At 32.0% G+C, this 15138-nt stretch overlaps 1 protein-coding gene across 1 annotated transcript; it reads right to left on the bottom strand.

Moving 5' to 3' along the window:
• Positions 1–5652: 5652 nt before the first annotated feature.
• LOC145004584 (glucan endo-1,3-beta-glucosidase 12-like) lies at positions 5653–8227 on the bottom strand. The gene is made up of 3 exons (XM_078963529.1): positions 8094–8227; positions 6670–8004; positions 5653–5827 (listed from the first exon to the last, which is right to left on the bottom strand). Exons 1-3 carry the CDS (start codon positions 8137–8139, stop codon positions 5793–5795), a joined length of 1416 nt encoding a protein of 471 aa, XP_078819655.1. The 5' UTR covers positions 8140–8227; the 3' UTR covers positions 5653–5792.
• Positions 8228–15138: the final 6911 nt, after the last annotated feature.

Consider the following 15138-nt stretch of genomic DNA (forward strand, 5'->3'; position numbering starts at 1 on the left):
TCATATATGACCCGCCTACCAATTTATTTATACGAGTTTACAGGTTGGTTGGTTCGTGAGTTAGATTTGGGTTTGTAGGTTAGATTCCATAAATAAAATTGATAATTAAACATGAATAAATTCTTGATAGTTAATGCAAACATATCCAAATTTTAGAAACGTAAGTGTTAAACATCCAAATGAAAAGTAAAACATTCACAGAAACATGTTTAAACTAAACATTTATACAAAGTTACAAAAATAGATAGTTCAAGTGCTAAAGTAATAGCCACAATTCCTAATTTTTTCTCCTAAAAAACAAAGTCAATTCTCCAACATAATTTTCTTCTTTATGATGAGCTTCAACCTTCAAGTAGAAACAATAAGCAATGTTAAAACACACACAATTCTCATTATTTAGCTTTTAGGGCAAATGAGCAAAATGGTTTTAACCTTTGAGCCTTAAAGGTTACGTCATTATGGCCACGTGCACAAGTCAAAATGTCAAATGGTGAATGAATAATGAATCAGTGGTATATAATACTTATTAAATATTAATATTTGATATATTTAAAAATAATATAATTTTTTTTTTATTAAAAATATAAACGGGTTGGCGGACCAACCAGTTTATTTTTAAAAAAACTTATATATGATTTGTTTAATAAACGGGTTAGCGGGTTGAAAAACTCAACCAATTCCCATTTTTTTCGTACCGTTTCGCGGATCGTATCAAGAATTGTCAGCCCTATATTTGATTACTTCATTTCCTAGAAATATATTGTTAATTCTTTCTCTTTACAATGTCGTCGTTTAAGTGAACTACATGTTTACATTTGAGTTAAACTTAGGTGCTTTTGAGTTAATCTAGGAAGATTAATATTAGAGAAAATTACGCGGATGGTCATTGTAGTTTGGTGTTATTTTCACTCTTGGCTCCTAATTTATTATTTTTTAAGTCGGACCATCCATACCTTTGATATTTGTTATTTACTTGTGTGGACATTCAGTCTATTTTGCAGTTAGAAAGCCCCATGTAGTTGCACCATGAGGGTATTTTTTTCCATTCACTTTGCAACATGTTTAATTCTACAACTTTCTTTTTCCTTCTCATTCTTTCCATCTTTCTACCATTCTTAGGGGTTGCTAATCACGAGCGGATCTACTATGGTGCCACTAGTGGCACCAACCACACCTGGTTTTTTCAGACACAATGCAATTTTTTTTTTTTTTTCTTTTTTCTACTATAAATTGTTTCACTGACAACACGTATTACGAAATCCTACATCCATCCCTGTTGATAATGTCACAAAGACCATACTCATATATCGTGACAATGCCATTGATATCTAGCCCGCTTCTAGTTCAACATCAACGTTAATAGTCATAATTTGAGCATTTGTGCACATACAACTCAAAGAAAAAGGGTTGTAGTAGACACTACCACTATTGTTATCATTTATTAATTTATTATTAATGTCCAATTGAATTGTAAAACCACGTTACTAGCCTACCAACTTTCACACATAACACACTATCAAGTTATACCTATTTAAAAAAGACAAAACTGCAAATTTAGTCCTTGTGGTTTGCAAAAAACTTTGGATAGGATCCAAAAAAGTTTTCGACTTACATGGAAGATCCAAAATCAAACTTTTTCTTTGTTTTTGGTTCAAAAAAACTTGAAAAGACGGTCATACCCTTTTACTTTCTTTTTTATTTTTTTTTCATTTTTTAAATACTATTTTAATTTAAAAAAAAAAAGAAAATAACTCTCTCTCTCTCTCTCTCTCTCTCTCTCTCTCTCCCCTTGTGAAAGTCAACTGGGTACCACCCAAGCACTCATAAACACCACCACCACAGCCTCCCTGTCGTTCTTGGGGTTGTGCCACCGGGAACCACCCAACTCCACCTTCCTTCTTCCTTGGATTACCGACCAACAACCCCCACCACCTTATTTCGGTCGTTTCCGTTCACCATCATCCTCTTCCTGCCCTCCTTCTCGTCGAGCTTATTAGAAACGAAGCAACAGAAGTCGTCGAAGCAGCCCCTGCCACCACATCGGCGTTGCTGTGAACCACTATCGTCACTAGCCGCTGCTTCCGTCGATCACATCTCCAACCAACCTCGTCACCCCTTGCAACCCCTATAATTCCAATTCTCAACCTTGTTATTATTGTTTTCCTGTTCGATCAATCAAGAGGATTGATTGTTTTGTTCGTTCCTTACCTGTGGTGTCTAATAGACGAGGGAGGAAGATGATACAAGAGCCCTGATATGAAAACCCCATCTGGATTTGGAAGATAGAAGGAGAAAGGTTGGAGGGAAGGAAGCAAAAAATCGGGTAACCCACACGTTCTCAGATCTGACGAAGGAAGAGTTCCTTTTAGGCCACGTGAATGCTAAGACGATCGATTCTAGGCGGAAGTCGAACAATGTGAAAAGGGATCGTCATTCTCCTTGTTCCGTTGATGCCCTACCTGATTTCGTTGAATGGAGGACCATTGATGAGTCTATACGGATTTAGGGGAAATCAAAACGGGGGTCAATTTGTAGACGGGTTGGGTGGTTCCCAGTGGCACAACCCCAAGAACGACAGGGAGGTTGTGGTGGTGGTGTTTATAGGTGCTTGGGTGGTACCCAATTGACTTTCACACACACACACACACAAAGAGAGAGAGAGAGAGAGAGAGAGAGAGAGTTATTTTCTTTTCTTTTTTTAAATTAAAATAGTATTTTAAAATGGAAAAAAAATAAAAAAAGAAAGTAAAAGGGTATAACCGTCTTTTCAAATTTTTTTTGGACCAAAAACACAGAAAAACCTTGATTTTGGATTTTCCATGCAAATCGAAAACTTTTTGGATCCTATCCAAAGTTTTTTGCAAACCACAACGACTAAATTTGTAGTTTTGTCTTTAAAAAACTATTAGGTTTTACCCATTATATAATGGGCTAATAACATAAACGTTATCTATTAACATAAAAAGTTACTATAGTTTGACAAGTATAAGGTTTAACTAAAAAATGTTCTAAACGACTTATACTTTCAAAAAAATCATCGTAACCATTTGTTGCTTTTGTTTTTGCAAGTTTTTTTGTTCTAAAAAAATCTTTGTATTTTGAAATCATTTCACCGTTACTATTATCCTTTTTTTTTTTTTTTTTTTTATAGCTTATTTTTTATCAGAAAAATTTCGTTTTGGTCAAAAAAAAAAAAAAAAAAAAAACATATTTCAAGCTCTTATGGCCGTTAAGATTCAACATTTGATGGATTCATTTGGATACTTTTACTCAACATGTGGCGAAAAGCCACACTTACGCCAAATTCACAGTTTTACATGTAAATAATAAGTTTTTATATAAACTTTTATCGTTTATCGTAAACAATTCAATATTTGCTTCAAATGTTGATATTGATGAGTGTAGAATAAAAAGTTATAAACTTTAATATATTTATTTTTTTCAATAAACAATAAACTCCGAAAAAATTTAAACAAAAACAAAAAACGTATAGTGATCATGATGATTTTTTTATTATTATTATTTTTTTTTTTGTAAAAAGTTGGTGGTTTTTAGAAAAAAAAAAAAAAAAAAGCCGTCAAAAACCCAACAAGAAGTAATAATCGTGTAGCAAGGTAATTTTCGAAAGTATAAGTGGTTTTGTAGAAAAAAAAAAAACAATGTTTAAACCATTTATTAGGCCACTATAGTAACTTTTATATTATTGGTCATTATATAGTTTGCATAATCATCACATTTCACCTAGAAGTTGCAAAAATCGACGTTATGTGCTAAGCTAACATGAAATAAACGTATCTTGATAAGAGATTTTAACCTATTTGATTAAATAAGTTGACATGACAATAAAAAAAAATTAAGTGATTAAGGTTAGGTACGAAAATTTCAACTAAAGAATAATCTGTTTAAATATGCAAGGTTTTTTAATATCTTTTAGATTATATATGAGAAACCCAAAACAAAAATCATATGTAAAAGAAAATTCTTGGGTTTACTCTTTATAATATGGAAACAATTTAGTTGTGTAGGTTAAGACTTTAATTTAAATTTTCTTTCATTCTTATACTCCACAATCCCTCTTAGCCCACTCCCTCTTCCTCCTCCCCTCTCAATCTTCCTTAACTCGCAATCTTTCCACTTCTTCCTCAAAACTTACTACAAATTTTATCATTCCGTCTCTCTAAATCTTACTATTTCAACCTGTTTAGTGTTTCAGTCAAACATGACACTGTTTACAATATCTAAACCTTAACCTAAAACTCAATATGGAAATAAACAGTTTAACACGACACAATAAATAAAAGGTCCATGTTAGAGTCAAGCTCTTTCAACATGTTTAATTTTTCAACCCGATACGATATGACCTGACACGTTTTTCAAGTCTAATCTCGTCACATATGGTTGCATTGTTGGAATGTAGATCACTCGTTGACAAGATCACAAACTTAGTTTAACAACTTCATATAAACTACTTAAATCTTAAGCTCCATTTTAAGTTATTACAGGTTTAAGTCTCGTGGTGAACGAATAAAAACATCTTAACCTTTTATTAATTTAGAAAAACACATTATCTTATAGCTGACTATTTTTGTAATAATATATATACTATATTAATTGTTTGTAAACTAGAAAAAAAGTATTGAGCAGTGAATCCAATCCACAACACACAACCTATTTCAAATTTATCCATTCATATTAACTTTGGTAGTGGTAGGAGTGCAAAGTGCATGCAAGTTGACCATTTCAAGCCCTCTTACAAGCTTTAGTGCTAACAACACTTTATTTTGCCTAAAGTTTATTAGTCATGGGACCAACTTTAATTCGACTCTTTTTCTAGGTATCACCCACATTCAAACCTTTTCGAATAAATGTTTTCCCCATTTTAAAGGCCATGGAATCCAATGTTTCATGTTTTAAATATTTATAAATACTTTTTAATTGTTTTAGATAACATACAATGCAACACAAATTTGATTTGATATGATAATACGGATATAATTTTTCACAAAGTGAAAAGGGTTAAGGAGATTAGATAGGGGTTCAAGTTAAATAACTTATTAAACAATTGAAGCATTGAATATTAATCCAAAAACTATAATATAAACAATTATTGATATTTTTCTGTAGTAGAGGCATCTTCGATAGTAACATTTTTGTAAATTTGATAACATCTTTGAAAGACTTTTACCATCGATATGTGTATATTTTTAAGTTACTTTCGGCCATTAAAAAAGCTTAGTGGTTAATGCGTTTATTCATTTGATATATTTTGCTCATGCATTTATTAATACTTTAGTTTATACTAAAGTAACATGTATATATTTTCTTAAATAATTATCATTATGTAAAATAATATTAATTTGCAAAATATAATGTGTTTATATATATATATATATATATATATATATATATATATATATATATATATATTAAACAAAATGAAAAGCCTAATAATATATTAAAGATGACACTTGATATAAATTTTATCCAATAAAATCAACAGAAAAATGATGCTACAAAAATAATAAATAATAAATTAACCAAGCAAGATGCAACTTTTGGACTATGTTTTTTTACTTAATTTTTAAAATTATTTGACATGTTTGAGATAAAAACATACCAAATAAGTAAATTAAATAAAAATACATATAACTATTATCAAACATTAATAATGAAAATGACCATTTCCAAAATGAATTAATTAGACCACCATCCATATTACATTAATTAGATTAACAAGAGAAGCTACAAAATCTACAATCAATTCTAACAATCTGTCCAACCACTTCACCTTTTCAGTATCCAGTTGGAAGCTCACATTTCCCAAATTCTGCAAAATTAACAAAAAAAAAAAATATTAATTCTCCAATATTAAGTAAAATAAATAAATTGTTAACGTCATAATCTTCTTATTCAAAGATTTGATACGTAAATCTTGACCACTTTTCACTTTCATAATTCTTACTGTATTTCTTTAACTTTTTATAAGGGTGACATGCTTCCACAACACTACAATGTAGACTTGTAACTTATTCTTGAAGATTTGTACTTTGCTTATTTTAGAAACAACTTGGTAATTTTCACTTTTACAACTTTGACCCCTGAATATTCATATCATGTTATTGAGAAATCCTATAAAAACTCATATACCCATAATATAAAAGAATCTTCTTAGTGGTACTTTATGTATAAAAATAGGTACCCTCGACCATTTTGTCAGAGATGGCCACCGTCAATCACCACCAGATGCGCATGTTAGCACCACTAGACCAAAAAATCTAGTAATTCCAAAAAACATTCACGGTCTTCTATGTTCTTGATATTATAAAAAAATAATGTTAATTGTTGACCATAGTGCTTTTAAATTTTAATCGCAATGGAAAATAAAAGGGTGAATCAATAAATGAGCAAAAATAAGGAAACTAGTTTTGTTTATAGTTGTTTTTCTATATTATATATATTATATTTGTAGCGTCTCTGGTCTTAAAGGTAATATATGAAAAAAAAAAAAAAAAAAAAAAAAAAAAAGCTAAACGTAAACAATAACAAAACTATTTTGTGAAATTCAATTTTACTTATTTTATTAATTACCCTAAATAGAATCTAGTGTTATATTTTTTGTATAAGTAAAAAATGTAGCTATTGTTTACGGAGATAAAATAAGGTACGTACTAGGTGGCTGGGTTACAGTGTGCGCTGCCCCACCAAAATAACACGAACCAGCAGCACGTCCAGTCTTTTGATAGTAGCTATTGAAAGCGTACGATGCGTGAGCTTCTAACGTGTTAGGATCGTAACACGTGGAACCTGGTTGTATCGGACGGCAATCAGCACGTCCTTCTCCACAAGCGTAATCTAGAGCAGTCTGCAGCCTATCTTTTCCCACATCACTTGCTACACACCAAGTATTCCCCGACCCAGACCCGGATCCGGACCTAGACCCGTTGTTTGGAGCTGACACCCTCACTTGACCTCCACCCATATCACCGGTGGCCGGCGACTGCTTGTCTCTGTAATCTTTCAAATCCTCCGTCGTGAACGGTACATTGTAAACTTTTTCCCGGTTCGGGTAAAACAACCCGTAGTTTCTCTCCGACGAAGGTCCGTCTTTCTTGTTCTCGTTAAATAAAGCAAACAGGAAAACGGTGAGGTCTGCTTTAGGCCGGAGAGGTGTACCACCGCCGGTGAGAATGCGTTTTACTAGGTTACCATTGTAAGCAGCGGCGTTCTGCATGCTAGCTCCGATCTCGTTGTCGTCACCTTTCGACGGCCACCCCGTCTCCGTTACAACCAACGGGATGTCATCGAACTTCATAGCCGACATTGCGGCAAACACGGCGTCGATTTGAGCGTCGAAGAGGCTGAAGTAACGTAAGCCGTTGCCGGCGTCAGGTACACCGGGGTTTTCACGGAAGAGCGCGTAGTCGAGGGAGATGACATCGGAGTTTGATTCATATGCGAAAAACGGGTAGGCGTTAACCATAAGGTAAGACCCGGTTTGACGGAGAAGTTCAAACATGGGTTTGAAAACCGGTTCAATGAGTTCGGGTCTGAAAGACCCGGATGAAGAAGGGTATGAGTTCTGTAGAGCACTCAATGCCACCGGCGACGAGATTTTGATATCGGAATGCAGATTAAACTTAACAAGAGCTTCATGGAGGTTTTTCATGGCAGTTACGAGAAACCCGGTTGTGTTTTTCCGGTCGACGAACACCTCATTACCGACGGCGATGGCTTCGATTTGCGTGTGTGGGTGGTACGCAGCGACATTTCGCTCCACCCATCCGGAAGCAAACGACCGTTTACTAGCGGCGGCGCGGAGGAGCTCGTTGGGGAGGTCCACCGTGACCTTAATGCCGGATCCGGCGAGTGACTTAAGTACAGCAGGGTCAGTGTCGTAGACCTTAACTCGATTGATTCCTTGAGATTTCAGGAGCTTAACGACCTTCGAAGGCGATGGTAGATCATTAGCGATTCTACCATAGTTGACACCGATTGAACCTCCATCTGTAAAGGTAAATCAAAACCCATGTAAGAAATATAAGACCGATTACCATGAAGGTGATCAGTAATGCAAATGTATGAGAGATATGAACCTGCAAACGAGAAAATGGCGAGGAGGAAGAAGAAGAGTGGTGCCATTTTGCTGGGAAAACAGAGGAGAGTGAAAGAGGAAAAAGTGATTTTATTTAGGGGGTGTCATGTTGGTTAGTGTTAATCGGAGCCGTTGGATTTGTGAGGCCATGTCGAAATGTGGGCCCACTTAGTTTTACCATTTCAGCACTGTTACAAAAGTCACAAAAATGTGTATTGTCAATTTTGAATTACTTTACATCGACATAATTTCGACTAATCACCAAAATGCCAAAATTATGCTGGAATATTAACAAATATTTACTGTTAGAAAGAGGGGATAAAAGAGTGTGAATGATAATTAACTAAAATACTCATACACATCTAAGTTTTTTGGGAGAAAAATTGAAGTAATGTACTAAATAATGTATGAAATGTTTAAATTTATAAGAGAGATCAAAAGGTGGTGTATATCTAGTATATAACCCATAAAATATGCGGATGTTATTAGATCGGTTTAATCGGATTTTGGTTTATTCGATTGGGGTTCCAATATGTTTTATAACAATTTTAATTTAATCGTAACCAACTCAAATATGGTTTACTTTAATCGGTTTGGGTTGTGCGGTTTTGTTTACTGGGTAAACCGAATAAGATTCCATATGTTTTATTTTGGACAAATACGTCTTTGTAAATTTGAAAACATCATATCATATTTGTTATTTAACTAAAAAAAAAGGTAAATGAAACTTATATAAAACACAATTTAGGTTTCAAAATGATTAATGTATAAAAATATAATTTTAAAATATTAAGCAAACAATCTCTTTTGGTTATTAACCGAAACAATGGATGTGTTCGGCACAAAACGTTTTTTTTTAAGAGCTTCTAGCGTTTGACAAAACGTTTAGTTTTGAATAGAAAGTCTCGTTTGACATTACAAGTTTCTATCGTTTAGTTTAAACAAAATACTTCAAATCCAAATGTCACTTCACGTAGCGTTTAACAAAATGCTACAAACTACAAGCTACCCGCTACCTAGTAGTTTTGACGAAAACACCTAAAATAAAACTATCATTAACCGATCAAAGTAAATAAATCAAACGTTATTTACTTTTCGATTTTTTATTACACTCTTAAAAAAGATAAGGATGATAAAAGAAATGTTTTTTTTTCCTATAATTCACAAACAGATATATAGCAGTTATGATCGACCACTTTCTCAAGGGTGGAATTCACTCTAGAAGTCTCAAGGGTGAAGTTCACTTTAGAAGTTCAGAAGCCTTGGAGGGGTTTTAAACTCTAAAGGTATCTAAAAAGGATGTTTATAATGTGTTTAAAGGGTTAACTAAAGTATTTATTTTCGTAGTCAAACTCCATTCTTCTATATTGGACTCGTACTTATACTTATAGTTGAAAATTTTGTTTTGGTCATAAGGGTGTTGCCCCTCACCATCGTCATTCCAGGTTTAAACTATTTTTATGTCAGTAGACACTCTCTGTCGACTGAATTATAATATATGATCGTTTGAATTTCCTTCGGCACTTTTACATATTCAAATTACACAAAATGGTTAGGGTTTTCTTAGAACGACGCAAAGTGACATATTCAAATTACACAAAATGGTTAGGGTTTTCTTAGAACGACGCAAAGTGATTAGGAATACACAACATTAAAGTCATCAAGTTCCACAAAATTATAACTTCAAAAGATTTACAAAAATGACAACTTTTATATATATATATATATATATAATGGCAAAGTATTCATTAATGATATAGATCCTAATATCATAAGAGCAAAGAGTGTGTTATACGAAATAATTGTAAAGGTAGCGAAGTATTCATGTTGATCCTTATATCATGAGAGTAAAGAATGTGATGTACTATTATTACTATTATAATATTATTATTATGTATATCATGAATAATTATTATGTATATCAAGAGTGGCAATTGATGTATGATATGAAATGAAATTGAGATGAGATGCATGATATGAAATGAAATTGAGATGAAATTAAAATTTGAATTTGTGTTCATGTCAAGTATAAAAAACATGATGTCGTGTTCATGTTCAAAATTCGATACGAAATTGACATGATTTAACATTTGTTTGTCTTGTTTTTTGAATGTCGTGTTATAAATGATTATGTATTAATTAAACAAACTAATTGTTATTTTAAATTATTTTTGTCGTGTCGTGTCGTATTTACCGTTTTTAATCGGTTTATTTTTGTGTTAGTTAAAAAACATGACATCGTGCCATATTACATAAAACATTATTGTGTTGTGTGGTGCTGTGTCAGACAAAAACACGATACGATTTTCTAATTTGTCATGAATATAATATAAGGCATCATTTATATAATTTTTACATTTTTATCATTGCGTAAAGACAAAATATTAAATTAAAATGAGTATAATATAAACATCATTTATATATTTTTTTTACATTTTCATCATTGCGTAAAGACAAAACATTAAAATGATTGCAACTCATGAAAGTGTAGATTTATTTGCTGCTACCTACTTCAACAATCTTGGCACATGACCAAACCTTCTGTAAGCATTTAAAGCATGATTAAGAAACACCAAAACCGAACATCTTTCTTTTAATAGTTAAAAAAGAAAGTACAAAACATAATCATAAAATAACTACCATCTTTCTCTACCCAGTTGAAGGTTGCAGCAAAAACGGTGGAAGGATTAAATGGAAAAAAAAAATAGCAACGAACTTTTAGATCGATTTTATAAATTGGTGACAAAATTGTAGGTTTTACTTGTTTTATTAATTTATCTAAAGTTATTTAGAGTTTTTTGGTAGGAAGGTTTTGGTTGTTTTGGGAACTTTGTGTTTGGTTGTGGAAAAAAATTTTAAAAAAAAGATTTTCTCGAAAAAATAGAATTGAGTTTTCCTTTGTGTTTGGTTGTTTTTTTATTTTTTCTAGAAATATGTTTTTATGAAATAGAGCTGAGTTTTCATTTTCGGTTGTCAATAAAAAATTTTGAAAAACTGCAAAAATCACTTTATAATTACATACAATTTGAAAAAACAAAATACTTTCATTTTCTAGGAAATTTTTCGAAAACTAAATCAACCAAATGCATTTTAATTTTCATTTTCATTTGAAAAAAAATCATATAAAAATTTTCCACCTGTACTTTGTTGTTTGATAGCTATAAACTACCTTATAAACTATTTTTTTTTATCAAATGCTATTAATTCATAAATTAGTTTAAGAGATACAAGCTTTTTAGTTGTTAAAATATAAGACCTATTTTTGCAAAACACTCATAAAAAAAATCACAGGTTCAACTATATAATTTTGTCAAACACACCCTTAACATTTTATATGGATAAAAAAGAAGTTGATCGAATTTTATATTTTGATGATATTTTTATATTGAGATAAGTTACAAAGAACTAATCGTAACTTGATGTTCGTGTAATAAGTTTTAAAATCAAGCCGACATTTATAATATCTAGTTCAATAGAAAATGACATACAATTTATTAAGAGATAGTGACTTGAAAGGGTAATGGACTTTTAACTTTGTTTACATTTAATCACCAGATTTTTTTATTATTTATTTATCATTGAACTATTGAAACTGTTCATATTTTACCCTTATGATCGGTTATAAGGGTAAAATGTAAACAATTTTAATAATTCAGTGGCAAATAAATAATGAAAAAAAAATTAGTGATTAAATGTGAACAAAGTTGAAGTTTGTTTCCCTCTCAAATTATCCTAATATTTTACTCTTATTACCGGTCATAAGGGTAAAATGTGAACGATTTCAATAGTTCAGTGGCAAATAAATAATGAAAAAAAGTTTAATGACTAAATGTGAACAAAGTTGAAAGTTCGTTTCCCTTTCAAATTATCCTAATATTATACCCCAAAAAGGTATAAAAAAACGAATTATTTCATCACGCTCCTTAAGTTGTTCCTAGCTATTTCTAGATATTAAAGGCTACACAAAAAGTGTTTTGTATTTAGTTCATAAAGTTATATCAACTTAGTTTTGATCTTAGACACTTAATCTAATATCATGGGCAACCAATAAGGTGTTTTGATTTTATCTAAATATCGATGCTCAACTTCATGTTTGAGTTGATGCAAGTTAGTTCGAAATCTTTATGAACATGACATACTTAATGTAAATCCAATAGTTATTGATAATAGATTTAAAATTGATGTTGTTGCTTAATTTCATTAAAGATTCAACTTCTTTTTCTCTCTCAGATGTTGTTGGTTAGTTCGTTTGGCAGTTTCAATTTATATTTGACTTTGTATGTTTCCTGTACAAAACTGGCACTTTCAGTTTCAGCAACCGGTCCACATACCTTTGTATTTTCTGCAAGTGGTCGGTGATAGGTTCACCATCCTTCATTCGGGTTGTTATCATGGAGCAGATTATATCATACCTCTCTTGTCGAGCACTTTGATGATAGCGGTCCATTAAGTCTTGGTGCATCTCAAAAGGGTAATAGTCTTCATAGGACTTTTGGAGTTCAACTATTATGGTAGCCATCATGATACATGCCACTTTGGTGGCATTTCTTTCATGAGTCTGGAAGTCAGCGATCTCCTGAGGGTTAGTAGTGGACTCATCAATCTCCTTCAGCTCCTTATCAAGGAAATATTCCTTGTCCTCGTAGCGAGTAACCATCCTGATGTTCCGGATCCTATCCATAAAGTTGGAACCATCAAATATGACTCTCTCACAGAGGTTCATGAGAGAGAAGGAGTCGGTAGGGTTTGAGCCTGAAGCAGCGTTGTTGGAAGACATATTAAAAGAAGAAAACAAGTTTAGATTAGATATCAATATAGTCCTTAATAAAACACCCAAATGTAATATTAAGGTTAGGACCCAATCACAATATATTATAACTTAGAAAAGGGATGTCGTAATCTAACCTATAATATATTTAAAAGGTAGGTGAATGACGATTCACCAATTTCCACTATGAAAAACGAAACATAAGTTATTAGGTTTTAATTGTTTTTTAGAAATTCCTAGATTCTTTTGAGATTCATTGAACTTTTCAATGAAATGTTTCAATCTTGAGTATGCCCTTCATGTTTTGTGATTGGGATGCTGAGGATCACAAAACAAGGTGTAAAGTAACCATGCAAATTACTTGGTACCCTTAATGTTTTTACTCAATTGATGTGCCGGTTAACCACACGCACTCCACCGACCTAAGAAAAACCTTAAGTCACCTTTTGCCTACCTTGTTAAGTCCAAGTTAGTGTGCTGGTTAACCACACACGCTCCACTAATGACTTCATCAATGTACAAAGTGTAATTTCATGGATTAGCACCTTATTCACATTTTTCCTAAAGTAACTAAGATTGAGAATTAATAAAACAATAGTTACTTTATAATAATCATTATACTTTTAATGAGAATTTTTAATTTATTGTCCTACCCGTTCGACTAACAACCCTCCACCAGTCGAGGAAGCGGTAGGTGAGAGTGGACACCCATTAAGCTGTCATTTTATAGGCAACAACCTTATACCCCCCTTATAGACCGGATTCGTGAATGAGGCCTACTAACGCTAAAACGACTTGATCTTATATATATATATATATATATATATATATATATATATATATATATATATATATATATATATATATATATATATATATATATATATATATATATATATATATATATATATATGTAACGCATGTGTTTCTGGGCTTGCCATTTTTAGCAATGAAATAGTCTAGGTTAACCTTTCTAACCCGTTTTGAAATAATAGAAGTGTATTATTTGACTATTATGTGTTTTGTGCTTAATTGCTTAATTATGTGGTTTGATTAACTAAGAATAAAAATAAGCATCAAAATTTAAGTGTAAAATAAACTCGATATCTTTAGATAATGTTGTAGTAGTTGAAACAAGGTTTCCGAAGATATAAAGAATGCCGAAATCTGAGTTATAACGAGGAAGTTATGACATGTCGAAGTTTCGCGACAGAACCGGCAACGCTGAATGACGTAAAAAGTGAAATTTACGTTAGAACGATAGTTAGCCTTAGTGATCTAAACGAGAATCGAAGATCTCGTTGTTAGTATCAAAGCAATAAAAAGTTAGGCGAGAACGGACGTCAAACGAAGAAGTTATGAATTTATAACGAAATTTTCTGTCCCGGCCTATTAAAAATCAATAATAAAAATAAATTCAAAATTAGCCGACGGAGTCTAAACGAAAGTTGTAGAGCGTAGTCTTACCTTCGTGTGGATATAAAGAACGTCGAAAACGGAGTTCGTATGAAGAAGATATAAATTTACGAAGTTTATTAAATAATTTGTATTTAAATTTAATTGAAAAATCCGGTATTATCCGAGGACGAGTCATCGGACTCATCCGAAGTACGCCCCGCTGGTGGTTGTTGAGGCCAACACAAATAATAACCCTAAATATTACACACTAAAATAGTGTATAGTGGTAAAGGGATCGAATCCACGGAGATTGGTTCAATTTATAACTCTATGTAAAAAATCTCTTTGTAAAAATACTTGTAAAATGACAATAAATATAAAATGGGGGGTTTTGGTGTTTTGAAACACTTGAAACAAACTAGAATTAACTATGATTTAAATAGACAAATGCAACAAAAATAAGAGTTTGATGTAAAATCAATAAGGGAGAGAAGGTTAACTTAAAGTTTCCTCACTTTGACTTTTGATGAACATATCATTAGATTCCAATGGTGCAATACTTTGATTTAAATCCTTAATTTGGCTATAGTAATCCAAGGAGCTTGAGATTACCTAGACTTTTCTTAATTGTTGAAATGGCTAGAGAAGCTCATAACAATTTCCTTAGTCAAAGTCACTAATTCCAAATAGCATGTAATTAGTGAAAGTCAACTAGCATTAAGAACCAAAAAGTCACCAAATCCAAGAAGGGTCAAATGCTTTCACCACCATGTTGGAGGAAAGGTTTTTATGATTGTGTGAAGCAAAAACAACACAAAAATCATTTGTTGCTTTCTAATTTGAGGATCCTTTACTTAATCAAGAAATTAACCAACTAATC

This window comes from Lactuca saligna, chromosome 7 (genome assembly GCF_052625555.1).
Source record: "Lactuca saligna cultivar CGN05327 chromosome 7, ASM5262555v1, whole genome shotgun sequence".
NCBI lineage: Eukaryota > Viridiplantae > Streptophyta > Magnoliopsida > Asterales > Asteraceae > Lactuca > Lactuca saligna.

Excerpts from the sequence above, each read along its gene's own strand:
- LOC145004584 (XM_078963529.1), bottom strand. The coding sequence starts at position 8,139 with ATGGCACCACTCTTCTTCTTCCTCCTCGCCATTTTCTCGTTTGCAG. Across the intron at positions 8,005-8,093 it reads CGCCATTTTCTCGTTTGCAG|ATGGAGGTTCAATCGGTGTC; the intron begins GTTCATATCTCT and ends TTACCTTTACAG. Across the intron at positions 5,828-6,669 it reads CACTGTAACCCAGCCACCTA|AATTTGGGAAATGTGAGCTT; the intron begins GTACGTACCTTA and ends TTAATTTTGCAG.